General features: G+C 37.1%; 2 protein-coding genes across 3 annotated transcripts; both read left to right on the top strand.

Moving 5' to 3' along the window:
- The first annotated feature begins 3,177 nt into the window (after positions 1-3,177).
- Positions 3,178-7,433, top strand: LOC142643367 (uncharacterized). Of its 2 annotated transcripts, none has more exons than XM_075817969.1 (4): positions 3,178-3,317; positions 4,638-4,822; positions 5,309-5,401; positions 6,627-7,433. In XM_075817969.1, exons 2-4 carry the CDS (start codon positions 4,698-4,700, stop codon positions 7,171-7,173), a joined length of 765 nt encoding a protein of 254 aa, XP_075674084.1. In that variant the 5' UTR covers positions 3,178-3,317; positions 4,638-4,697; the 3' UTR covers positions 7,174-7,433. The 2 variants fall into 2 exon arrangements, with proteins under 2 accessions (XP_075674084.1, XP_075674085.1); XM_075817970.1 differs by having other exon boundaries at positions 3,200-3,317; positions 4,568-4,822.
- Positions 7,434-10,210: 2,777 nt separating this feature from the next.
- Positions 10,211-26,330, top strand: LOC142642230 (zinc finger CCCH domain-containing protein 19-like). The gene is made up of 10 exons (XM_075816567.1): positions 10,211-11,532; positions 11,631-11,710; positions 15,242-15,429; positions 16,373-17,297; positions 17,399-17,526; positions 19,567-19,626; positions 19,708-19,758; positions 22,256-22,326; positions 23,734-23,888; positions 24,043-26,330. The coding sequence occupies exons 1-10, from the start codon at positions 10,397-10,399 to the stop codon at positions 26,070-26,072; spliced, it is 4,824 nt and encodes a 1,607-aa protein (XP_075672682.1). The 5' UTR covers positions 10,211-10,396; the 3' UTR covers positions 26,073-26,330.
- The last annotated feature ends 716 nt before the right edge of the window (positions 26,331-27,046 follow it).

Genomic DNA, 27,046 nt, shown 5'->3' with positions numbered 1-27,046 from the left:
TTTATCATCATTAGAATAAGATATTAAATTGGTTTTTGGTATATGCAAGATTCAAACACCAAATCTTTCATGATAATTGCTTTTATCATTAAGCTAAGACACCAATTAATTTTAGTTATAAGTAATATTCATATCAAATCTCTTTTTGATAAAATACTTCATGCTAAACTGAAACCGAAAAAATAATAATATTCGTTTATACACTACCAACAATGTTGCTTTTAACTAACTGCCGCATGCAATTTTCTCAACTCTTCTCCTGTATATATGTGTGTGTGTTTAAAAAACAACAACAACAACAACAACAACATTGCTTTTACAGCCGTAGGTTGGTCCAACTGTTTGTAAGGCTGATGTTGGTTACCTTTTCTTTAAATGTATTGGCGGATAAGCGGATAGGTAGCTTAACTTTTAAGGTTTGAGTCATGAAATATTTTAATGGAAACTTTACGAAACTTTGCCAAAGTGCAGTTCTTTAGGGTATGGGTCATGAGTCACGACTCATGGGTGACTTTGCTTGTACAAAGTAGAAGAATCAGCTCTCCCAACTTTTTAAGATGGGCTTTTCCTTGTTTATTCAAAACAAAAATGATGGGCTTTTTCGTGTAGTGTTTGATCAAGCTGGACCATACTGGGTTGCCTATTTCAGCCGAAACTGTACAATCCAAACCCCACTCTCTCTCACGCACACTCCATAATCTAAAACCTAACCCAAACAAAAAATGTAGCGCCAACTTTTTTTTGCTGATTATTTAAACCAAAGATAGGCATGGCTTGGGACAGGGATAAAGCGAGAAGAGTAGTGCAAACCCAGGCAATGACATGATATGAACGGAGAGAAACAAACAACTCACAACTCACAAGCAATCGAGTATTAATAAAATGTACACATATGGCACACTTAATGGTGTGAGAAACTGTCTAACATGTGATGCACACGTAGCAAAATTTTGTCAATGATTGTTTCAAGGGAATAAAAGCTTCCGAGCTCGATAAAATGGACTATTTAGAGGGAATCTAGACCTCCAAAATAAACTTCGTTCAATCATAAGACTTTTATTTTGCTTTATTATTAATATCAAGTTATATAAATTGAGGATTTTAGTTACAATATAAACATAACACTCAAATTCTTTTCTTAGCAAATAGATAAATAATTTATATTCCAAAGGTTTGGACTCCTTTAGGATGAGATTGGCCCATTAATCCCCATGGGCAAGGATCATGAACTTCTCAACAATACTAACATAGGCCTGTCACATCCCAATTATTCTATTCTATTGAATTCTTACATAAATCCAACCACTTTAGTGTCTCACTTGGTCACAAGCCTATGTTATCAGGCTCAACGTCTGGACTCCTTTTATCTTTGTTTGATGTTTGTAATGGCTACCTATCCATATATGATGAGATTGGCCCATTAATCCCCATGGGCAAGGATCATGGACTTCTCAACAATACTAACATAGGCCCGCTACATTCCAATTATCCTATTTTATTGAATTCCTGCATAAATCCAACCACTTTAATGTCTCACTTAGTCACAAGCTTACGCTATTACGCTTGGTGTTTGAACTCCTTTATTAAATATATCATAGTTATATGATCTTCTGTTGAGTAGGCATGGCTTTTAAAGGTTCACTAATATTCAAAAGTTGTTGTTAAAGAAGGAAAGCCCCCTTTTAATTACACAGATGAATGCATGATTGAGGAACGTGGGGGTGGGGGATTGGATTTTTGGAAAGTCACTATAGTTGATTCCTAACTTCCTTAAAACCTCTATAGTTGTCTAAACATCAGTGATTGGAATCTACTAGTGGATTGAGTGAGAATACTCTGATAGCAAAGTCATGAGATAATACTAGAGAAATTAGTATAGTAAGTTTATGTTGTGTAGTTTTTACACTTTTACAAATGGAATTATTCACTATTTATAAGAGTTATTTTAGGGAGCATTGTGGGGGAATCCCCTCTTTTCTCACAATTGTAGACAATGTTTTTACTTTTTAGACATACTTAATAAGCTTCATGTCCCTTAATAATCCAAAAAGTAGGGCTAACCTTTTGCTAAACAACATTTAATAAGATTTGAGAGTAGTTGGAGAGTAATATATATTATAACAAGTGGGTGATTAAAGCTATCTTGTTTAGTAAGGAACACTCTAGGTGGGGTATGCGATGATCCTCTTCCAAAACCCTTGCCATAGAGAGTCCTCATGCCAATAGTTGTAGTGGACTTTTCAGAGTAATTACTTTCAGGTTGGCTAACCAATTCGGCAAAAGGTCTTGAGACTTGAGGTTAGTTTGTGGACCTGGCAGCCCATCTAAGCTTTGACATGGGTTCGTGGACCTTAAGACCTTCCACACAAGATATCATACTTTTGATCAAATTACCAACTCCTCCACTACAAAGCATGCAGAATCTGTTCATAGAGTTTTCCCTGAATATAATTAAGGATCAATTTAGAATGCATGATGGGAGGTTCTAAAAAATAAAAGAAAAAAAAATCTCATTTCTTTATGCTCCGTCTATTTAGAAAATCTTGTTTGAAAATAGTTTTTCGCATTTTCAGTGTTTGGTAGTATAAAAAAAAAAAATGAAGTCAAAGAAAAACTCTCTCTTAACTTTCCTTATTTATCTTACCATGAGATAAAGTTATTTTCCACTCAATTTTTTTGAAGAACAACTCTATTTCATTCAAAGCTAAATAAGGAAATAACTTTATCTTACCTAAAACTAAATAAGGAAAGTCAAGAGATAGTTTACCAACTTATTTTAAGATTGTTACCAAATAAAAGAAAAATGGCAAAACTTAGATACAAGTTTTTTTTTCTTAAAATTCAGCCATATGACTGTACTTAACAAAAAATACACTTTCATCCATAAAAAAAATGCTACAAAGCTGAATTTTAAGAGAAAAATAATACTTAAGGTACTATACTTAAGTTTTTTCCAAAAGAAAAATGATACAATTTTCTAAAAAATACTTTTAAAAAAATAATACAATTTCTTAAAAATGTTGATGTCAAAACAAACGAAGTGTAAATCTAAACTGAGAACAGTTGAAAAAGGCCCATTAGGGCGAACCTGGCCCAATAAGAGAAATTGTTGGACTTTTTAGGGGGCCGAGGCGGGCCTTAGCTAAAAAAACCCTTTTTTGTTTATTTATAATTAGAGAGAGTCCGTAATTTTTCACAAACGCTGTCGCTCTCTGTCTGTATCTCCTAAATCGCAGTGTCTCCGTTTTTCTGTTACTTCTTTGGATCGTACATCAGAATTTTATCCACACTTCTCCTTCTCCAGCTCAAACCATCAGGTTCGTTTCTTAATTCCACGCTCTCTTCAGATTCGAAGCTTTTAGGGTTATGGTTCATATTCCCCCATTTCTGTTTGTAATCTATGTATGCTTGTTTGGATTTTGATGAATTGGTTTCTGATTTTGTTAATTAGGGTTTCGTTCATGGTTTTGATTTGGAATCTAGGGTTTTGTGATTTAATTTCATTGCAACATGGAGATTTGTTAGGTTTATTAATTGTTGTGACTTGTGTGAGCTAAGAGGATGAGTCTAGAAGTTTCAGAGTTTGGTTTGTTTGGAAAAATTGCAGAAAATGAAGTAAAAGGAATGGTTATGAATAGTGGGTATGTTATATGAGGGACTTACTATTAAAGAAAACGGATATTGGGAGAGTTTTTTTTTTTTGGGTCTACTTTTTGATATTTGAGGGTATAATATGAATAATGTTGGTTTTTGCGCGAAACTATGACTATATTTTTCTATAGGTTTTTAATTGGTGAGCTGCACATGCGCCCACTGTGTCTTGAATCCACGACTTTTACTCTCCATCCAATTATTATGGAAGGAGGACCTGTAATATGTATATTCATTTACACAATTGAAATTTTTGCAAGATGCGAGGGGGCCTCTAAAGGCCCAAATCCCAACGCTAATATGTTTGTCTGATTCTTGATAATTTCTTGCAATGTCCTCAAAGTTCCATATATTCATTGCTTGTAGTTGTATCTGTTTTTCGATAATGAATCATAGCAGTAAAAGATGGGGCGTTTTTGAAGTGGCGATAGATTTGAATAATGTAATGTATACCCAGTTCACTATGGAAACACCTCATCCTATCTTTGTATATCCTTCATTGGAAACAGTCCTTTATAAATCCCCTGAATTATCCACTGATGTTTTCCTATCCCTTGTATTACTCTCCATACTAGTGATAACTATGGCTGAAAAAGTTTCTCCCTTTGCGTCAAATAAAGAAATTGTCCCACTGTCTTCCCCTCTTCTCTTTCCGATTTCTTTCGGCTCTAAAGAACTTCAACTGGTTTAGATGATCTCATAAGAAGTTCGAGACTGAACCCAGTCTATGTATATTTAGATAGGCTTGATGTTAAATTGGGAAGTTGACTGTTTGCAAGGGCTGCGTGAATGTTTATTGAAGGATGTGGTTGAGGAACTTGGTGTTGAGTGTAGTGATATTTTGTTGCTATGAGATGGTTGCTTGTTGAAATTTAATATTATTTGCTGTTGGGGTCTGGTGTTTTCTATTTTGAAGGGGAAAGTAAGGGGTTGGGTTTGGTTTGGACTCATGGATGTGATGTTGGGTGTGGTTGTAATGTGGACAGGGAGGAGGCAGCTGCTGTGTGGTGTTGTGGTGGTGATCGGTGTTAAGGATAATTTTGAACATGAGCTCTGACAGCAGGAGCAGAAGCAGGAGCAGGAGCAGGAGTCCAATGGATCGTAAAATCCGTTCTGATCGCTTTTCCTATCGTGATGCACCTTACAGGAGAGATTCACGTCGGGGTTTCAGGTTTTCTGACTTTTGAGCATTTTATATTATTTCTTTTTTCTACATAATTTGAGGGCTAGGGAAGTAAAAGTACGCTCTTATGCTTCACCAGAGATTGTCTCCAAACGTAGTTATCATCCAAGCTGGGTTGAGTAAGACTTAAATTTGTCCTTGAGAACCTCTAAAGACCATATTTTGTTATTTTGCTTCTGGATGATTATGTATTGCTTTGTTTCAAACTGTTGTTTTGAGATATTGCAATTTCCAAAGAGCATTGCTAAGCCATTATTTCTGATGTTTAGTTGGATCAATCTCTATCTGGAGGGAGAAAACTATTCTTTTACTAAATATAAATTATATCTTATCTGTGATGTTATTCCTTTTAAAGTTCCTTTGCTCTTCAGCTAGATTAAAAATAGGTGACAGAGAGAAATTTGATTATGGATGTAGATTTTACCATGCCATTATTTTCTTCTCAATGTTCAATGTTTTTGGTTTTGTTTCCAGCCGAGACAATCTATGTAAGAATTGCAAACGTCCAGGTCATTATGCAAGAGAATGCCCTAATGTGGCAATTTGCCACAATTGCGGACTGCCAGGGTAAGTAAAATTAATTTGCAGTGCTTTGTAATTGAAACATATATGTTCAGCGGAGTTAATGCTTCTGTACTTTCTCAAAACATTACTTACTTTATAGTCCCACTTAATTGTTCAAACATTTCAAGGAGTATTTATTGTTGGGAAAATAGAGATTAGTCAGTATATGCTTTTTTTTTTTTCCTCCTCTTAAATTCCTGACATATGTAAATTTGAGCCCCTCTTTTTGTCACCTCATCAAACACTGTCACCTCCTCCTATAATTTCTTTACCGCAGCTATGGTTGCAGCCTACATATTTACCTAAAACCACCATCTTTGTTTACCACTAGCGCCACCAGCAAACATTATTGCTGCCCCACACTGTATTTGAGGTACTACCCCACTTCCGAAAGCACCAACTCCACTACCATTATCAGCACACCATCTGCTTCCTCTTCACCTCCTCCACCTTTTACCTTAAAGCAGTTGTATCAATCAACCCTAACACCATTATGGTGTTGCCTTCATCGTGGCACCATTGCATTACTACTTCTATAATACCCATCACAAATTTGCTTTTTCCACTTCACTGCAACCTCTGCCTCTGCCTCTGTCTTATTGCATATCTGCCCTCTTCAGCTTAATAAGCTATGCCTCTACTTTTATTGCCAAACACTATCATCAATGGCAATCAACTCTACCGCCTCCATTGTGTGCCTTATTTTTATGTCTACTGCACCAATATTATCTCCTGAGAGAGGGCTTGTCTTTGGCAATAACACGGCTGCAGTGTATCAGCAAAATTTTTTATCTAATTATTTTTTAAACTTTTGTTAGCTTTCTAATTCGCAGCAGCAATGGGATACCCAGTTTCCATAGGTTAAAACATATTGTAAGTATAGATCACTATCTGTTAAAAATTATGTGATGGCCAAAATATGAGAACAAAACCTTGAATCCAATGAGCTCTAGTTCAAATGGTAGTTCTCCCCCTTGTAAGCACTAAGTGTAGGGAGAGTTCATGGTAAACAACACCCCCCCTAAAAAAAAAGGAAGGTGAGAACAAAAACCTTCAAGCCTTGGATGTTCAAGGAGAGAAGGTTCTTATGGGTGATGTGTATAGGGTATATCATACTTGTGTCATTTCACACCAGTAATCTGCCGTATACAACGGCATTGATATCCCCCCTAGTTTTATCTTTTAATGGGACATTTTATTAAATACTGACATGTTCTTTTCTGTCCAGGCACATTGCTTCAGAATGCACTACAAAGTCGCTATGTTGGAACTGTCGAGAACCTGGCCACATGGCCAGCAACTGTCCAAATGAGGGCATCTGCCACACCTGTGGTAAGGCTGGTCATCGTGCTAGAGAGTGCACTGCTCCTCCACTACCACCTGGGGACTTGAGGTTGTGCAACAACTGCTACAAGCAGGGTCATATTGCAGCTGACTGTACAAACGAAAAGGCATGCAACAATTGTAGGAAGACGGGCCACCTGGCACGTGATTGTCCAAACGATCCCATCTGCAACATGTGCAATGTAGCTGGGCATGTAGCTAGGCAGTGCCCAAAATCCAACATTATTGGAGAGCGGGGTGGTGGTGGTGGTGGTGGTGCTCGCGGTGGTGGTTACCGCGATGTTGTATGCAGGAACTGCCAGCAGCTGGGTCATATGAGCAGGGATTGCATGGGCCCTTTGATGATCTGTCACAACTGTGGTGGACGAGGACATCTGGCATATGAGTGTCCTTCTGGCAGGTTTATGGATCGCTATCCCAGGAGGTACTAATGAATGGCAGCTCATGTGCTTAGCAATCTATTTTCTTTGTTATGTTTTTACCTTAAAGCAGCGGTATCATAGTTTTTGGATCAATTGAAAGTTGAAACTTAATGATTTTAGATGAGTGGATTTGAAACTTTATTTGGTGGGGATGTGCTGATATTGATGTGGAGCATTTATTTTTCTGTTAGGATTTGTATGATTGTGCTTGAGTACGGAATAGATTTAGCTATTAATAAATGCTGTGTGCCAATTGTGTTACTATAAAACCCTCGAAGAATGCCTCTTAGTGCATTAGGTGGTTCATTTGCTATAATCTAGAAGCTTGCAAAATCATCATTGCAAACCTGAGATTCTCGGTGGTGAAATATTGGACTTCACTTGAACAGGTTTTGATCACTGTATCTGTTGGAACTCTAGGATGTGAAATCTTTCACTACGAGACAATGCAGGAAAATGTGCTCAACTTATGGAGTTGGAAAACAGCTTTTCCTCTAACCAGAAGATGGTTGAGCAATAGCTGTCATTAACCTTCAAGTCTCTGGTTTCTGCATGGTTGTGCCATGGGTTTCAACTTTCAAGGCATTCATGTAAATTGAGTGCTGAGGTCAAGCCTGACTGTTACAAAAGCTCAAAGTGGAGCAAATCTCAAACGCAATACCGTTTGTTGGTACACAGTGGTGTGGTCATGGGTTTTGTTGGTTATTGGGCTCTGTTTGCAGGCTGGGCTTCTTGGGAGTTTTAATTATCAAAGTGCTATGTTGTACGTCACAACATTGATTGGGCACATGTGGCTTGGACTCCGTTTTGCCATTCATGGCTTCTGGTTTTTTTTTTTTTTTTTTTTTTAAATTTAATTTTTATCTCAATGTCGCAAATAGTGGTAACCCTTAAAATTTTATATTCCGAAGAGCTAGGTGCAGAGCATACAAAATATGCTATTGCTAGTGTTTTAATTTTTAAATGGTAGGGGCTAGAAATTCATCAAGGAATGCTATTTCCCCTTTCATCTAGGTTCTTCATGTTGTTCGTCAAGGGCTTATTATAATTCCTTTGCTCTTCTCGGTTCTCATAATGTAGTACATAAATTGTGCGTGTCCAAAGTCTAAACATTGTTAATCTGAAATAGATAAATAAATTAGTTTAAACTTTGATCACAGCGTGGTTATTCTTTTGTGGGCTTTTCCTCTCAAGAAGATTGTAGAACGACTAAAACTGGTTAATCCGGCTATGATAATCGTAAACCAACGAAAAAAAAAAATCATTTGATGATTGAAGGCGCGAAGAGATTGAGGGTTACATATATGGTCAGTAAAGCAGGGCAGTAAATGAACCAAGAGTTTATGAATAGTTATCATGTTCATTTATTTAGCCAAATGAATCAAGTTTAGGCTCACATATTAAATGAATCAAGCTCAAACATAATAATGTATTTATGAATAAACTCATGAGTAATAAGGCTTGGTTTAAATAAATCCAATGTTATATATCTGTTTATATGTATGCATATATGCAAATATAGTTATATAGACTTGATATTGGATTGTGAATTCGAAAATAAATTCCTAAGATATCAAATTAGTATTTATAGTTTATTGATAATATAAATAGTTCATTTTATTGTGAAAATTCTTTAAAATTGATAACAATACAATATTGATAAATCTAATTTTTATAAGTTTACAAATGAATAATATAATATCAACTACAATTTATTTATCAATTATTAGCCTAGACTTGTGAAGGTATTAAAAACTTCATTTATAGTGTCACTATTCATGAGAAAATAATATGTTAATAAAGTAACTTGTAAACAAGTTTGAGTTTGCTCAACAATAAAATAAACTTTGAACATGTAATCAAGTTTTTTGATAAGTTCAAGTTAGGCTCGTGTTCAAAATAAAACAAAATGAATAGTTCTAAACTTTAATACTCAGTTTGGCTCGTTTATAGCCCTACAATAGAGCATCTCATGGGTGAGGCAGAAAACCAAGAAAATTATGTGGTTTAATTTATACTGCTGGAGTTTTTTAGCTACTTTATTTTTTATTTTTTTTATTCAAGTTTTTTTAGCTACTTATATTTCTTTTGGGTTGTTAACTCAATTGGTAACATCTGTTATCATCAAATGAAAAACTTAGGTTCCAATTTTGCCTATACTAAAAATCAGTCGATATCTTGACATTATGTTACAAAAGAATCATTATGAAACAAATGCCATAAGTTCAAACCCTATCGTATTTACCCAAAAAATATTTCTGGTTTCCTATTTGAATTGAACTTCGTAACTTTGTAATATACTAGGAAAGATATTCATATAACCCATAATCCTTAATACTTATCTATGCATTTAGCATATGTAGTATGTCACTCAACATGAACGTTTCACTTCTATACAAGGTATACTTGTTGTGAAAAACATACTACTATATTCACTGAATGCAGTTTAAAATTTATTAATAAAAATGATAAATTACACATTTTCTTTGTTGTTGTACCATAAGTTCCTAGTAATATACTTTATAAATAAGGTAAAATTTCCTGTCAATGGTAAGATTAAGTAGGTATATACCAATTTTTTTTAAAAAAGTGTGTTGGGTCTAGTAATTTCGTGTATTGGACCTATAGAACGTTTACACGTAACCAATAATTATTATGTGTTTGTATCTCATTAATCCAATGCACAAAAACATTGAAACCAAGCTTTGCCTGTAATTGAAAGAGAAATGATATGTTCACAACATTTTCACAATATTTTTACAATAAATTTTAAGTGGCAGATTGTTATTATTGGAGCAAAAAAATAATCTTCGTGTTAGGTTCAAATTTGAACTAATAATAACTAACCACTTATGATTTGTCGTAAAAATATTATAAAAATATTGTGAACGTAGCACCTCTCTAATTGAAAACCTACCTAGATTTCAAAAAAGCCCATGACCAAAACTGCAGTCATGGACCCTTAAAATAGGTGAACACCACAAGGCCCAAAGGAAAGGCTAGTCATTTTGACGAAAGATCTGGACATTTTGATATCTACACAATCGGGAAACATACAAAAACCCCTCTCTCTCTCTCTCTTTGCAACTCTATTTTTCCTCTGCGAAACTCTCTCTTCGCTCCTTTTATGCTTCGGTTTATTTTCAATTTCTGAGTAACGAGAGGAAACGATAAATCCCTAGGGTTTCAATTTCTTTTCTAGGGCTTTCAATCTCAGTTTCAAGTTTCTCCGATGGAGACCGAGGAAGATGAGGCTTCGAACTTGAATCAACCTTCTCTTCCTCTTCAGGAAGATTCAGCAGCAATCGTATGTGACCCGCTAGAAGCAGAAGGACCTAAGAACTCCGACCCACAATGCGCACCCGAGCCTGAGTCTGAGTCGGCTTCCGAGTCGCACATCGTCGGAGCCAGCGAGTCACAACAATCGCCACCGCCGCAGGTCGCCGGCGAAGAAGCTTTTGAAGTGGCGGATACGGATTTAGGGACGGAGGAGAAGGTTGTGAGTGACGTGGCGGAGAAGGAAATGGCCGTGGAGGAGGAGAAGGACCAGGATGAGTCTAATACTGTGGCTGAGGTAGTGGTGGAGGAGGAGGATGAGGCTCAGGATGTTGCTGACGTGGCGGTAGTGGAGACGGAAGTGAAGGACTTGCCGAAGGAAACGACGAATTTAGCAAGCCCTGCGGTGGAAGATACAGACTCTTTGGGTCCTGTGGTGGCTGAGAAGACTGAGTCGGCAGAGCCAGCGGTGGCGGAGGAGACGGACTTGGCAGAGCCAGAGGTGGCTGTGGAGACGGATTTGGCTGAGCCAGTGGCGGCGGCGGCAGATGATACAGGTTTGGAGGAGCCAGCAGCGGCTGAGGAGACAGATTTCGTCGAGCCAAAGGTGGAAGAGGAGAGGGATATAATGGAACCTGCGGTGGCTGAGGAGACTGAGTTAGTTGCCCCAGTGGATGAGATGGAAGACGCAGAAGCAGAAGCAGAAGCAGTGGAGGAAGCAAATGTTGGGGCTGACGTGACAGAGGAGACGGTAGAGGCTGAGGAGCACTTGGTGGAGGAGGAGGAAGAGGAGGAGGAGGCAATGGAGACAGAGGACAATGTGGCTGACGTGGCAGAGGAAACCACTGACGCGGAGGAGGCTGAAGCAGCAGAGGAGGAGGTGGAAATGGCGGAGGAGACTACAGAAGCAGAGGAGACAGAGGCGGCTGAGGAAATGGAAGTGGTGGAAGCAAGTAGGACCAGTGGAGGGAAGAGGAAGCGTGGCAAGAGTACTACTCGTGCCCCGGCTAGAGCCTCGACAAGGAAGAGGGTGGAAGAGGACGTTTGTTTCATTTGCTTTGATGGGGGTGACCTTGTACTTTGTGATCGAAGGTGTTTGAGATTTATCATTGCCATTTCTCTTTTGTGATATTTTTTTTATGTCCAATTTAATGAGATTTTTTTTGCTATTTTGATTGTTTGATTATTAGGGGATGTCCGAAGGCCTATCATCCTTCTTGTATTAATCGTGATGAGGCGTTCTTTCGAGCCAAGGGTCGATGGAATTGTGGTAGGTTGCTGTTTTGTTCTTTGAATACCCTTTTGTACTTTGAACATGTAATGCTAGATTTTTTGTGATCTTTGTACCTCAGGGCCTAGACTGGGATGAACTTTGGCTGTAATCGTAGTATTGATTGCTTTTTCATGTTTATTAAGTGGAAACTTTTTTCTGCCAAGAGCCTTGTAGCTAGTAGATGAGTGTTTCCAACAGAGACGTCCACAGTTCAAATCCCCCTCCCACATTGTAACTATCAAATTATCAAAAAAATGGAAACTTCTTTCTACTTGCAGTCTAGTTTCTGCACTGCATTTGATTTGTGCTAGTAGATGAGTGTTACACAAAATTGAGGACATTCTACACTTCCTATGTTTAGTTCTCTTCTGAGTTATTTCCACAAATTAAAATGTATATGTATGTATTGAAGTTGTTTTTTTCTTTTCCTTTTGCAAAAGGTTTGATGTACACAACAGCCGTGGACTGGTGTGATGGAACAGGGAGTTCAATGTATGATTGTTCACCAGCATGCTGTTTAAGTTTTGGAAGCTCGTCAAGTTGGTTATGTGATTGTGAAGTATAATCATTTCTGGTTATGAGTAGGGTTTATGCATTTTTCAACTGGCATTCCCAGGGTTGAAGGTGTGGAAAGGGAAAAGGAGAGGCCAAAAATCGAGATATAAGTAGTAAAGAAGGGTGCAACAAAAAAGTGAGAGAGTAGCCAACCCAATTGGTTGGGGATAAGGCTTTTTAGATGTATTGAATTAGGATTTACAAGGTTTAGATTACGTGGTTGTTGTGCAATCATCTTTGGCTGACTGAATGTTGGGTCTACTTGATTTTTTCTAGCAAAGGTTGTGAGAAAGGGGGGGGGGGGGTTATTTGACCTACAATTGAGTGATGTCTTATATATGTGATGTAACAAACTAAAGACGTAAGAGGATTGTAATTATCAGTTGCAACAGTACCTGTTATGTATACATCCACCTGAAATTATATAACCTTTGTCCTATGGGCCATAAAATTATAGGTCCTTGAATTTTAATCAACAAATGTTAACAACAACAAGAAGAAAAAACAAAGTTGTAGTCCCAAATTTTTGGCGTCAGCTATGGATCCTCAACATATTAGTTAGGGTTGGCCATATGTATTCTTTGCCTCCATTCTACTCTATCTAAAGTCATGTTTTATGTTACTCCCGTAATTGGCATGTCATTTTTTTTATTACTTTCACTAATGTGACTTTTGATTTACATTTTTTTGTTCCCTCAACTTGAATATACTCTCATTTTCTTACTAGTTCATTAGTCGTCCTTCTTTGCACATGACCAAATCATTTTAAGTGACTCTCTTTCATCTTTTTATCGATAGGGGCTACTCCTATCTTTAGGCGAATTTTCTCATTTTGAATTATGTCTTTCTATGTATTTTCACTTATCCATCTTAGCATTCGAATTTAAGCTACACTCATTTTATGAATATGTTGCTTTTTAACAGCCCAACATTCGGTCCCATAAAACATAGCTGGCCATATAACTGTCTTATACAATTTTCCCTTTAGCTTAATTGGTATTCTACTATCACGCAACACTCTTGATGCGCTTCTCCACTTCATCCACCCTGCCCTTATCCTATGATTCACATCCTCTTCAATTTCTCCATCTTTATGAATTATCGACCCAAAATATCGAAAGCTGATGCTCTTTTGTATCTCTTGACCATAAGTCTTTCTGCTTCTTTGTTTCTATTTATATTTTTACTAAACTTACATGTACTCCATTTTAGTCCTACCTAATCAAAAGCCTTTAGGCTTTCTAACTTGACATTAACTCCACTTTTAGTTTCATCCACTAAAACTGTATCATCTGCAGAAAGCATACGCCAAGGGACTTCCTCTTGGATCGATTTAGTGAGCCCATCCATCACTAGTGCAAAAAGATATGGACTTAAAGTTAATCCTTGATGCAAACCTATAGTGATAGGAAACTTACGCTTCAACTTGTTCTCAATATATTTACAGCTTTGTTGTATATATCCTTAATCAACTTAATATATTTCATAGGAACTAATTTCTTTTCCAAAACCCATCACATTGCCTCTCTAGGGACCCTATCGTTTGCTTTATCTAGTTCAATGAACAAATGTTCCCAAGTACAAAATATTTCTAATTTATAGCTCCTCTTACGCCAAAAATTTCTGTTTAAGTTTATCATGGGTTTCCTTTTACACCAAGAAAAGGATAAGAACCTGCAATTGGTGTCACATATGATGTTCAACTAATTGCAGGCATAAGGTGATGGGGAACATTACTGCCAGCCTCCTTTGCAGACTTATAAGCAGTGAGGAAGAGCTGGTTTTAATGCTCGAGCTTTGACTTGGGATGTTTCAGATGATGGAGAAGAGTTGGTTTCTAATGCATGGGGGTTTTCAGATTTGAAATGCTTAGTCCCTTTGCTTAACATGTTCAATATGGTGGGAAAGAAATAGTCGTGTTCTTGGTAGTGTGGAGCTGTTTATGGTTGAGTTGAAATTGATGTTGAGGTTGTTGTTTGAGTAGTCTCATGCGTTTAGAACTACTTTCTATGATTTCTTTTGTAGATTTATTGATTTTCCTTCCTTCAAATTTGACTTTTAAGTGAGAAATTTATATACATATTTTGTGTACGTGAAGTTTCCTCTTTTATCTAAACAAAATTCTTTTCACTTATCTATGATTCTTACTTATCCCAGAAAAAAATCTTATAAAATTCAAATAAATTAGTACAAGATATGATTCTTTTGAGGCACATTTGGTTGTCCCATAAGAAGTGATTTGTCCCATTTTCTTTTTGTTTTGGATTTTATATGTAAGTTCATCCTTTGAATGGAGCAATTTATGAAAATATGACCACTAACACACTTTGTGGTGGAGGCTTGAAATGGTTCCACTTCACAAAATCATGCTAGTGATATCAAACCAAGAATTTGTGTGGTTACATTTTCATTGTCCTATTGCTGCATCCAACTCAACAGATTCACCCCTTAATGTTACATGTAGATATCGATTTATTTGTATTCAATTTTAATGGGAATGTTGTGAGACTTTTAGATCTCTTTTAGTGCCACTATTTTTGGGAAAAAACATAAGATTTTGAATGATAATGCATACAATTTGGCATTTGGCATTTGCCTTTGCATTTTCTTTTTCAAAAATTGCTTTTTTTATTTTTATTTTTCTAAAAGGCAAAAATTGCATTTTAAAATTGCAGCTTATGGGGTTCTTTTTCAAAAATGCTGTTTTGAAAAGAAAAACTCTGTTGTCATATTGCAGTTTTCTAATGCATCAAAACTTTTTACAAACTTTACCAAATGCTCAACTGCATTTTAAAAATCACATTTTCAAAACTCATGTTTTCAAACAACTGACCCAAACAGACACTTAGTTTTCAAGATCTGTTTACGTTCAATTATTATTACCTATTGAAGTTTACAATTTTAAAAGGATTGTATTATTTTTGGTTGCTTAACTCTATCTAATTGAAGTGTTACCATGTTCATGGATTTTAGGTTGGCACCTGTGTAGTAGCTGTGGGAAGAATGCCAACTATATGTGTTATACATGCACATTTTCCTTGTGCAAGGGGTGCATCAAAGATGCAGTTATCCTTTGTGTGAGAGGAAACAAAGGCTTCTGCGAAACATGCATGAAAACAGTGCTGTTAATTGAACACAATCTGCAAGGAAACAAGGATATGGTATGTGTTCTTTGCTCTCTCTCTCTCTTAAATTATTTTTTGTTCTGCCATTTCCTTCAATGGATCATTCTCATTGTTAGGGCTGTGAAAAATTAATAATGTAGCTGTAGTTTAGTTTACTAATGTCTAGTCTTTGGAATTAAAGCATATTTGGCCTTTGTATTTATCCACATTAATGGTTCAATAGAAGTATGAAGTATCTTCCTTTCCCCCCCCCCCCCCCCCCCTTTCCTATTGATTGATTGAGACCTTGCCGAAATATTTATTGTCATTTAAAATTGATTTCTTCAAAGTGATGCAAAATATGTGCTCAATATGTTGGTGCCCCTTGGCTGTTTAATCTGTTTTATTTTGCAAGTTTTCCATGTACTTCAGTGTTTATGATGGTTTATTATTGGCTGTCATGTGTATTTTTGCTGTTGCTTTTGTCACTGTTTCTGCATTCACCTTGGGTAATGTTGCTCTAGCTGCACTGCATTTTTGTAACTTATTGGACTAGCACATAAGCTGACTAATTGCATTCTAACTTTTAAACTTGAATAGCATATTAGCATGACAAGTACATTGGACTGTTTCCTTAACTGATTATGGCTTTCTGTAATAGACTAGGCATGAATTTTTAGTCTATAGGTGCTATAGAATTTGCATCTTTTTCTCTTCGTATTTCTCTGGTATGCTTCCTATGTTCTAGGATTGTGCCCCTTTTTCCACTTTTTTTAAAAAAAAATAAAAAAATTATTACTTTATTACCTAAATTATTATTTGTTTTTCTGAAAGTCTTAATTTTAGATGGGAAACTCATTATATATAATATATATGTTCGTACTGTATTGCTTCAAAGATCATAAGAGCATTTTAGTGTTCTTATTATTACTTTTGTTCTATTTGTGTTCAGAATTTTTTGGATGTCAAATTTCTTACTGTCTTTCTTGTTCTTATGCAGGGTCAAGTAGATTTTGATGACAAAAGTAGCTGGGAGTATCTCTTCAAAGATTACTGGATAGATTTAAAAGAGAGGTTGTCTCTGAATTTGGACGAACTCAATCAAGCTAAAAATCCGTGGAAAGGAGGATCCGATGTGGCTACTGGTAAACAGGAATCACCTGATGAACTTTATGATGCTAACAATGATGAGAGGTCAGATTCAGACAGTTCTTCTGATAATATAGAAATCAGTAACTCCAAAAGAAGAAGGGGCAAGAGACGGTTGAAGCCCCGTACCAAGGAATCTAATTCATCAGCCTCAGCTGCAACTGGTTCTGGAGGTCCATCCATGGTTGACAATGCTGAATGGGCATCAAAAGAGCTTTTGGAGTTTGTTATTCATATGAAGAACGGTGACAGATCTGTTTTATCTCAGTTTGATGTACAGGCTCTCTTGCTAGAGTATATAAAGAGAAACAAACTCCGTGATCCTCGTCGCAAAAGTCAGATAATTTGTGATGCAAGGCTTGAAAGTCTGTTTGGGAAACCACGTGTGGGGCATTTTGAAATGTTAAAGCTTCTTGAATCCCACTTTCTCATAAAAGAGGATTCTCAGGCTGATGATCTTCAAGGGAGTGTTGTTGATACTGAAACTAGTCAGCTTGAGACTGATGGGAACTCTGATACCTTGGTAAAGGCTAGTAAAGATAAGAAACGTAAAACTCGTAAGAAAGGCGACGAGAGGGGACCTCAATCAAATCTTGAAGACTATGCAGCCATCGATATTCACAACATTAATTTAATTTACTTAAGACGTAATCTAGTGGAGGAACTAATTGAAGATATGGAAAAGTTCCAGGACAAAGTTGTTGGTTCTTTTGTGAGAATAAGGATTTCTGGTAGTGGCCAGAAGCAAGATTTGTATAGGCTGGTCCAAGTTGCAGGTAATTATTTAGATAAATTCTATTGCATACTATTTTGATCTGAGCATACAAGGGGAAAAAATCTGGTATATCATAGAGTTTCTTAATGATTTTGTGGACAGGTACATGCAAAGCTGCCGAGCCATATAAAGTTGGTAAAAGGATGACAGATACTTTGCTAGAAATATTAAATTTAAACAAGACAGAGATCATTTCAATTGACATAATCTCAAATCAAGAGTTTACTGAGGTGATTCAACAAAGAACTTTTCAGCTGTTATTTGTATTTTCCACCTTAGTTTTTGTGATGAGAGAAAAGAGGGATATAGATTTCCAATGAACATTTTTTAAATGCAACTTTGGTTGGTTTAATTCTGGCATACAATGGAATTTTTTTTTTTGATAAGTAATAAAGATATATATTCAAGAACACTACCTTATGCAGAAAACATAAGGCAGAGAGAAAAGTACAAAGGGAAAGAAAGAGAAAAAAGAAAAAAGAAAGGAAAAGATACTAATTACACAAGAGAGAGCTAAGGAACATAGGGAGAGAGTCACTAGAGGTGAGTCCCCAAGCCCTGGACCAGTCAAACAGAGAGCCACTGAAAGAAGCCAATAGCTGGTCATCCGAACTTTCTATGTCCTCAAACGTTCTCCTATTTCTCTCCCTCCAAAGACACCACATCAAGCATAATGGAGCTAAATTCCAAATGCTAGACACATGCTTTTCCAGGCCAATTCCACCAACCAAATAGAGTATCCGCAACTGATCTTGGCAAGACCCAAGAAATTCCAAAAGATCTAAACACCAAACTCCACAACCGATGAGCCTTACCACAATGAAGTAACAAATGACCCATCGTCTTCCCATTACAACAGCACATGATACACCGGTCAACAAAAACCATCCTGCTACCCCTCAAATTGTCACCTGTAAGAATCCTATCCCATACAGCAATCCACACAAAGAAGGAAACACGCCGAGGAGCCTTAACCTTCCAAACGCCTTTCCAAGGAAAAATAATGGGCAAGGGGCTTCTCAACTTATTGTAAAACGAACGGATATCAAAAACCCCATTCTTTATCAATTTTCATCGCATACGATCACAAAACCAATTAAACAAGCCCTTGAATGCCAACAAAACTGCTCATTTCCCTTGTTGTAACACGTATTATTCACTAATAGGTTATTTAACTTTTCATTGCCATACTTGAGGAGGGATATCCCCGCATCCAAATTTGGAGATTCTAAAAAAATCATGTATTCCTTTAATATCCATTGTATATTTATTCTGCTTGATGCAGGATTTAGGAGCCGGGTTAGGTACATAAATGTATTAGATCCGACAAATATGTGTTACTATGTCTCAGAATTTCTTGATGCAGGATGCGATGGACCTCTGTTCATGGTTTGTACTTGCCTGCAATTGCTATTATATATTCTTGCTGGTTTAGACTTGATCTTGCATCATATTTATTCAGAAAAGGCTCTCTCAATATTTTATTTGCTTGTAGCTTGTTAATCTTTATAGTATTGAGTTTCCAAAAGTCTATTGAACATCAAAAAGCTTTGAGATGCTATAGAGTTTTTTTCCTCCCAAAACTCCATGAGAGAGAAGCAGAAGAGCAAAGAGAGAGTTTCACTGATCATCACCTTGCAAGGAAAAGACTCTGTAGCATCTCAAAGCTTTTTGATGTTCAATAGACTTTTGGAAACTCAATGCTATAAAGATTAACAAGCTACAAGCAAATAAAATATTGAGAGAGCCTTTTCTGAATAAATATGATGCAAGATCAAGTCTAAACCAGCAAGAATATATAATAGCGATTGCAGGCAAGTACATACCATGAACAGAGGTCCATCGCGTCCTGCATCAAGAAATTCAGAGACATAGTAACCCATATTTGTCGGATCTAATACATTTATGTACCTAACCCGGCTCCTAAATCCTGCATCAAGCAGAATAAATATACAATGGATATTAAAGGAATACATGATTTTTTTGGAATCTCCAAATTTGGATGCGGGGATATCCCTCCTCAAGTATGGCAGTGAAAAGTTAAATAACCTATTAGTGAATAATACGTGTTACAACAAGAGAAATGAGTAGTTTTGTTGGCATTCAATGGCTTGTTTAATTGGTTTTGTCCTTTAATTGAAACAACTTGTGGAGTCCAAATTTCTAGCATATACAGTCATTGGAAATTATTAGGAGTGAAGATTGGATGTTTTATGTGAATGTTATACCTTTTGTTTAAAAATCAATTCATTTCATCTTTTTGTCTCTAGGACGAATGCAAGCGTCTACGTCAGAGCATAAAATGTGGATTTATCAACCGGTTGACTGTGGTAATTCTATGCTCTATTTCCAAATTTATGTTTATTAAGCATCTAAACCCTGTGCTGAGAAAGTCAAATGGTTCATTTTAGGGAGACCTTCAGGAGAAAGCAATGGCACTCCAAGAGGCCAGGGTCAAAGATGTAAGTTTTCTTTCTTGTCAACTTTGATTCCCTTAGATTCTTGCTGGTTGTATGTCTATGCTCAATGTTTTAAAACTAGATTAAATTTTCCCACCATATAAGATGTATTGGCATAGGAAAATACTGGGTGAGAAACATTGTAGACACCCTAACCATTTGCTTAGAGATCACTTTTTTTCTACTTATGCTCTGTTTGTTTTAATATAAAATATTTTACACCTGAAAATTCATTTGCAAGTCTGTTTAATGGTTAAATGAAAAAAGAAAATCTTTAATTAGAAACAACCAAAACTAAAAATTCTCATCATCCTAAGTTGAAATTCTCAAATTTTAATAAGAAACACAGCCATGAATCAAACCACCCAAACTCAAATTAGCTATAAAAAAAATACAGATTTGCAACCAAAAAAAAAAAAAAAAATCAGATATGCAAAAAGCCAAAAAACACAGATTTGGATACCAAAAAAAAAAAACTCAAATTTGCATGACACCGGTGGAGATCTACAGAATTTTTGTATGACAGGGCCTAGCAGTAGAGATTTGTACAAAACAAACCCAGATCTACAGGGCTTAGGAAAAAAAAAAAAAAGATCAGCAAACACAAATTGCAATTTTGGTGCTTGACTTGTCACCGATTTTTGTGACGGTGACAGGGCCTACCGGTGAAGGAGAAGAGCGGCATCTGACAGAGGGTATTGAGCCTTAATTCTCATGGTTTGTCAGTGGGCTGTTTGAGATCATCCACATGTAGTGGTCACCGGACTTGTCACCAGAGATGAGTGGGAAATATTACAGTGGAAAATAATTTCAAGCTTAAATTATTTTACTTCTTCTTGCCTTAATTTTACAGTTTGATTGGAAAATATTTTACAGTTGACCAGATTTTACATGAACACAAACATGGTAAAATGTGTAAAATATTTTACTTCGAAACAAACGGAGCATTAGTTGAAAAGGGATGAGCTCTAGCTCAAAAATGTAAGTAAAAATAAGGTGGTGTGGGTGACGTCGAGGGTTCAAGACTAGATGCTCATGTAATTACCTATAAAAAAGTAAAAAATGGATGGCAAAAAAAGTATTAAGAGTATATGTCTAAACTCCAAGAGATAAATGTTTTTAGAGTTCAGGTGTGCACCATTTTTGATAAGGTACCCTTTCTCGGGCTGATTTGATTGATTGTTGTAATTTTCAAGCACTTTAGTTTTTTGGTTGTCCTTAGCACACAGCCTGTGTGCTTTGGTTTTTTGTGTTACTTTCCTTTTCAATTAATGAAGTATTACTTATTTATCAAAAAGAAAATTGTGTTTACACATGGTTGAGGTGCCCCCCTAGGAGCGAGATTTCAGGAGGTGCACATTCTCTCTCTCTCTCTCTCATAGGAAAATTGTGTATACTTCCACCACTACAAGTATGGTGTGGTGGATGAGATCAGGGGTTTAAATTCAGGCAGGTGTTGAATTATAATTACAAACCAAAAAAAAAAAAAAGGTTTCTTTCATAGCTTTCTCTTGTTGCAATGGGTTGGAGTATAATGATATGGGTTTGGAACAGGTTTAACCAAACTTAATCAAGTTTAGATTTAAACATCTGATTCAAGCCTATTGAAAAACACGTAGGAGGTGCATGCTAGTGTTTGGATATCCTTCTAATTGGATGGGGGATACGCGGGCTCCACTATCCAAATCCTGCCTTTTCCTAGGTTTATCTTTGGGAAGGTGAGAACCAAGACCTAGTGACTTGCACTCACCAAGCTCTTCATCTTGTTAGTTATATTATGGCACAGAAATACAGCAAGACCTTGTAACATTTTCATGGTTTGGGATTGAGCAATTGGCGTTGGAATGGGTCTATCAACCCCCTTTTTTAAGAGGGAAAAAAGAAAATTCAACTTGTGCACTTCCAGGATTGAATCTATGATCTCACTTTCTACAACTGTTTTGGGGGGATGGAGATGCCATTTGATCCTAAGAGGTGTATCCAACCTTAGTTGTGTACTTGTGTTTGTATTTTAGCAACCCATCCTACTCAGACTGGACCTATTGGTGGGAGGTGTATGTCATGTTACAGATATCCTTTAAATAGGATGGGGTGTGGCTTGGTGGGATTCACTTTCCTAGACCTTCCTTATCACCACCCTAGTTTTTGCTTTTGACAAGGTCAGAACCAAAGGCCAGTGATTCACCTCCGCCAAAATCTTCATCAGGATAGATATTATAGAACACAATTTTTTTAATATACCTAGTGACATCTGCCAAGCTTACTTCGTAATTAATCCTGAGTGATTAGTTCTTCAAATGTGTCATTTACATCTCTAGAGACAATTTTAACTCATACTCTATTCTCTGTTTGAATTGATTCTAGTGTGAATTGAATAAATGGCTTGTACATCCCCAATTAATATTTTTTCATGGTAAATATCGCTTATTGTGTTGATATTAAATAACTTAACATCTAGAACTTTTTCCTTCTGATGAATTATGCTCTCTATTTAATGCAGTGGCTGGAAACAGAGATAGTGCGACTCAGTCATCTTCGTGATCGAGCTAGTGAAAAAGGGCGTAGGAAGGAATATCCTTTACTCTTTAATGCTTTTTCGTTTTCACAGTTTATGCAGTTGGATTGCTTTGTATTACTTTCTATTTCCTAGTGTGCAGTTTCTGATTGCCAAACGAGCTCTAGCTCAAATGGTAGCAATTCTCCTTGAACAACCACCGTGGAGGGTGAGGTGTGTGCGTGTGTAACTTGCGAATCATAAAAGAAAAGTTCCTAGCATGTAGTAAAATGACTTTAGCGTTTTGCATATTTTAGCTTTCTCAAGGAATGACTCAACTGACATTTGAGTATGACTTGCCTATGTGATGAAACTGAATTGCTATTTGTTTTAATTTGTTAATATGTAGATATGCTATGATCAAAGTGTAAACTAAAATTTGAAGCATTTAATTGGAAAAAAAGAAAAGTTTACATGGTTAAGTCTTTTCAATCATTGAGCTCTGGCTAAAATGCGACCTCCTCTCCCTCTAAGAACAAGGTGGAGGGTGAAATTGTGGGTTCAAAGCTCACTGGGTGTGTGTATAGCTTTCTAATCCGGAGTAATTTGAGACTTCTGCTGTCTTTGTTGAGGATCCATAACTGACCCCAAATTTTTTGGACCAAGGCTTTGTTGTAGTTGTTGCTGCTGCTTATGCCTTTGTTGGGATTATGTATTTCTGATCCTATTGGTAATTTTTTTCCAGTTTTTCTGTTCTTTAGTGGGAGTTGGGAGCAGAATTTGTGATATACTCAGAGTTTAATTTTAAAAGAATTTTTAGTATTTATAAAAAAATAAAATAAAAGAATGCTAGATGAGCTGAATCCCTGGTCTGGCTATGTGGCTTGTCTCCACTTTGATTGCAAAATTAAAATGGGTATTGTTGTAGCTTTACCCTTGGCCCTTGCCACATCCTTTGGAGTAGGATGTCTGCCTCAGAATTCAAGGAAGATAAGTTCTACTTTGTTGAAAATTTTCTTAGGATTTGAAGACTTCGATGGATTCAAATGGTACGAATTAGATTCATTTGAAAGATTAAACATTGTACATAAGCAACTTTTGCTTGGTGATGTTGCCATAGAATTATCTTCTAATTTCGCATGTCTGCATATTTCTTAGCTAGATATACTTTGTTATTGGGAGTTTGGTATTAACTGATCTTAACTCTTCTGTCTTTTGTCATGTCCTTCATCCCTGAGGTAGAGAGCCCAAATCAGGTATGATGGTTGAAAGATTGGAAAAACCGTTTAGAAAGAAAAAAGGTCTCATAAAGCTACAAGCATCTTCATCATGCAATCTTTCTTCTTCTTCTTCTTCTTCTTTTTGTGTGTGTGTGTGTGTGTGTGTGTTATTATTTGTAATATGACACTCCTTGTATGTTCATTTGTAATGGAAATGGCCAAAATATCTCAGAATAATTTAAGTTATCCTTGACTTCTTTTCACGCTCAGAGAATGTGTAGAAAAATTGCAGCTCCTCAAGACACCTGAGGAGCGCCAGCGTAGGTTGGAGGAAATTCCTGAAATACATGCTGACCCAAATATGGATCCAAGTTATGAGTCTGAAGAAGATGGAGGTGAAACAGATGATAAGAAACAAGGTCCTCTCATTTTTAAGTCATTAATTCAAGTCTTTTCCATTGTATTTTTATTTATTTATTTATACTTTACTTATTTATATAAAAAAGTATTTTCTATTGTTTTTCATTTTTATACAGCATTTACTAAATAGGATTTTGCTTCTGGTGCTTGCAGAAACCTACATGAGACCAAGGGGTACTGGCTTTGGCAGGAGACCAAGGGAACCAGTTTCTCCTCAAACAGGAGGTTCTCCATTTAGTGATTCCTGGAGTGGGACAAGGAATTATTCTACCGTGAATAGAGATTTAACCAGGAATATGTCTAATAAAGGGTTCTCTCATAAGGGAGATGATACTACTGGTGTTGGTGAGATATTGAATGAATGGAATCAAGGAAGAGACAGAGAAACTCAGCAAATTAACAGTTGGGAGAAACAAAAAACTGCTGCAAGCTTGGAAATTGATGCTAGTAAGACCCAATCTGCAGTAAAGTCTGAACCAACTTCTGCTGCTGCAGAAGCATCTCTCTCCACCACGGTGGCACAATCTGCTGTCACAATCAATGAAACAGAAAAAATGTGGCATTATAAGGATCCATCTGGAAAAGTTCAGGGACCATTTTCTATGGTGCAGCTGCGTAAATGGAACAACACTGGATATTTTCCTGTTGATCTGAGGATTTGGAGAATTACTGAGAAGCAAGACAATTCTATACTTTTGACTGATGCATTGGATGGAAAATTCCAGTCAGACCCACCCTTGGTGGATAACAGTTTTCTAAAGGCCCAAGGGGTGCACAATTTAAATCTCCCTTCCTCATATTCCAGTAAACCCCATGGAGCACCCTTACAGCATGGTATTGAAGGTCAAGTTGGTGAAAGATCAAACTTTGATCAGAATCGTGCTGCTCTGAGTTCACAATCTCCTACAGGCATGCTGGCTACTTTGTCAGTTGAGGTCCCTAAGATTTCTATTGATGGTCGAAGTTCTAATTATCAAAATGATTCAACAAATCTTCCTTCTCCTACTCCCCAATCTACCACGAGTGCAACAAAGGGGCAACCTTATGAAAATAAGTGGTTCCAAAATCCTATTCAGCCTGCTGATTCTGTCGTGGGAGCTGGTTCATTCTCAGCAGGAAATGGAGGACTGCATCCTCCTGCAGCAGTTATCCCCGAGAGTGTATTGCGAGTTTCTGAAAATAACGGTGCAAGCTCACATCTTGGAGTGACCCCAATACCAAAGCCAGAAAAGAGTATGCTAGCAGGATCTACAGACACTCTTCAAATGCATGCTCAATCAATAAGTCCTGGTGCTGATATGAAGAATTCTGTCACTAATTTCCAAAATTTGGTTCAGTCTGTGGCTAATAATAATCATCCTGTTGAAACTCAAGGATGGGGGGGTGCTCCATCGCAGAAGGTAGAACCAAATAATCTTGCTAATATGCCTGCACAACCAGCTACTCATGGTCACTGGGGGAATTCTCAATCTGTCCACAATTCTGCAGCATCATTCAGCACAGGAAATCCGGTGGGGAATTTCCCCTCAGCAGGCTTCTCAGGCTTGCCTCCATCCGATTCTTGGAGACATCCAGTTCCAGTGAATCAATCAAACATTCAGCCTCCAGCTCCTCCCCCACAAACGTGGGGCATGGGTGTTGCTGAGAATCAAACAGCTGGAACAAGACCAGAGAATCAAAATACTAGTTGGGGTCCAATGGCAGGGAATCAGAATATGCCCTGGGGAGGACTAGTTCCAGCAAATTCCAACATGAATTGGGGAGCTTCTGGTCCAGGGCCAGTACCTGGAAATGCAACTGCAGGATGGGTTGCACCTGTTCAAACACCTGGAAATGCAGTTCCTGGTTGGGTCCCTCCCAATCAAGTGCCACCACCAGTAAGTGCGAATCCTGGTTGGGTTGCTCCTGGTCAGGGACCACCACCTAGAAATGCAAACCCGGGTTGGGTGGCACCCACTGGGAATGCAGGCAACAATGGAGACAGGTTTACAAACCAAAGGGATAGGGTTTCTCATGGTGGAGACTCTGGTCATGGTGGCAGTAAACCTTGGAACAGACAGTCATCATTTGGTGGTGGAGGGGGAGGAGGTTCTAGGCCTTCTTTCAAAGGGCAAAGAGTTTGCAAGTTCCATGAGAGTGGGCACTGCAAGAAGGGAGCCTCATGCGATTATCTGCACCCATAAGTTCTAATTTCGATCACCAGAGCAGTCAATACTGTACAGTTAATTTTCATAAAGAGGTTTTTGACCTTGTATAACCTTTTGTTTCTTTTATGTGTAAAACTAGTTCAGTTTAGAATCTCACCCGATTTTGCTTCGTTCAGTCTCTTAGTGGATGCTTTCCTTGCATTCGGTTAAAAAGTAATGCGAGGTGCTATTTCTTTATGATGGAAGTCCTAGTAAAATAATAGGGAATGGATGGAGGTGGTTCTAGATTGGTTATTTGGTTATTTCCGGCGTGTCAACATGCCTCTCTGATCTTGATTTTAAGTTGATATATGGATGGATGCGTGTGCGTCTGCTTGTAGGGTTTCCTTGCAAAATTTTTGGCTTTGTTTGGCAAATGAGATGGTTGAATAGGGGGCTCTGGATCAGGATTTTCTTTCCTATACTGTTTTTTCTGGTCAAGTTGTTCTTTTCATCTATTGCCAACTAATTATAAATCTAATAAAATGACAGATGTATTACATATGTGGAGTTAGTATGTTATGAGTTTGGAGCAGGCCTCTCACGGGCTTCTTGGTGAGTGGTGACTCTTATGGCATGATCTCACTTAAAACCCGAACAATGTTGGTGACACAATATCTAGGTAATATATTATATATAACAATGAGGAGATTACAATTACAAATTTTGTCACATTGTTTGTGTTCTATTTTATGCTCTATTACTTATGGTATGATATGTGTTTGATTTTTTTCCTTGTTAAACTTAAGGTATATTGTAAGGGAAGTGAAACAAATATATGATAAATTGTGATTAGTAGAGTATAAAATGAAACACAAAAATGGGACGTAATTTGAATTCGACAAAGGCTTATATAGGGTTGTTCATCTATCTGTCCAACTTGATTAACTAATCTGACCTAGCCCAGTTGGACCACCCTTCACAGGTGATTTCAAAAAAACACGTGGGTGTATAAAAAAAAAAAAAAAAAA

This window comes from Castanea sativa, chromosome 7, assembly GCF_040712315.1.
Source record: "Castanea sativa cultivar Marrone di Chiusa Pesio chromosome 7, ASM4071231v1".
Classification (NCBI taxonomy): Eukaryota; Viridiplantae; Streptophyta; class Magnoliopsida; order Fagales; family Fagaceae; genus Castanea; species Castanea sativa.
Note: the sequence above shows the minus strand (reverse complement) of the source record. Positions and strands in the feature narration are given on the sequence as shown.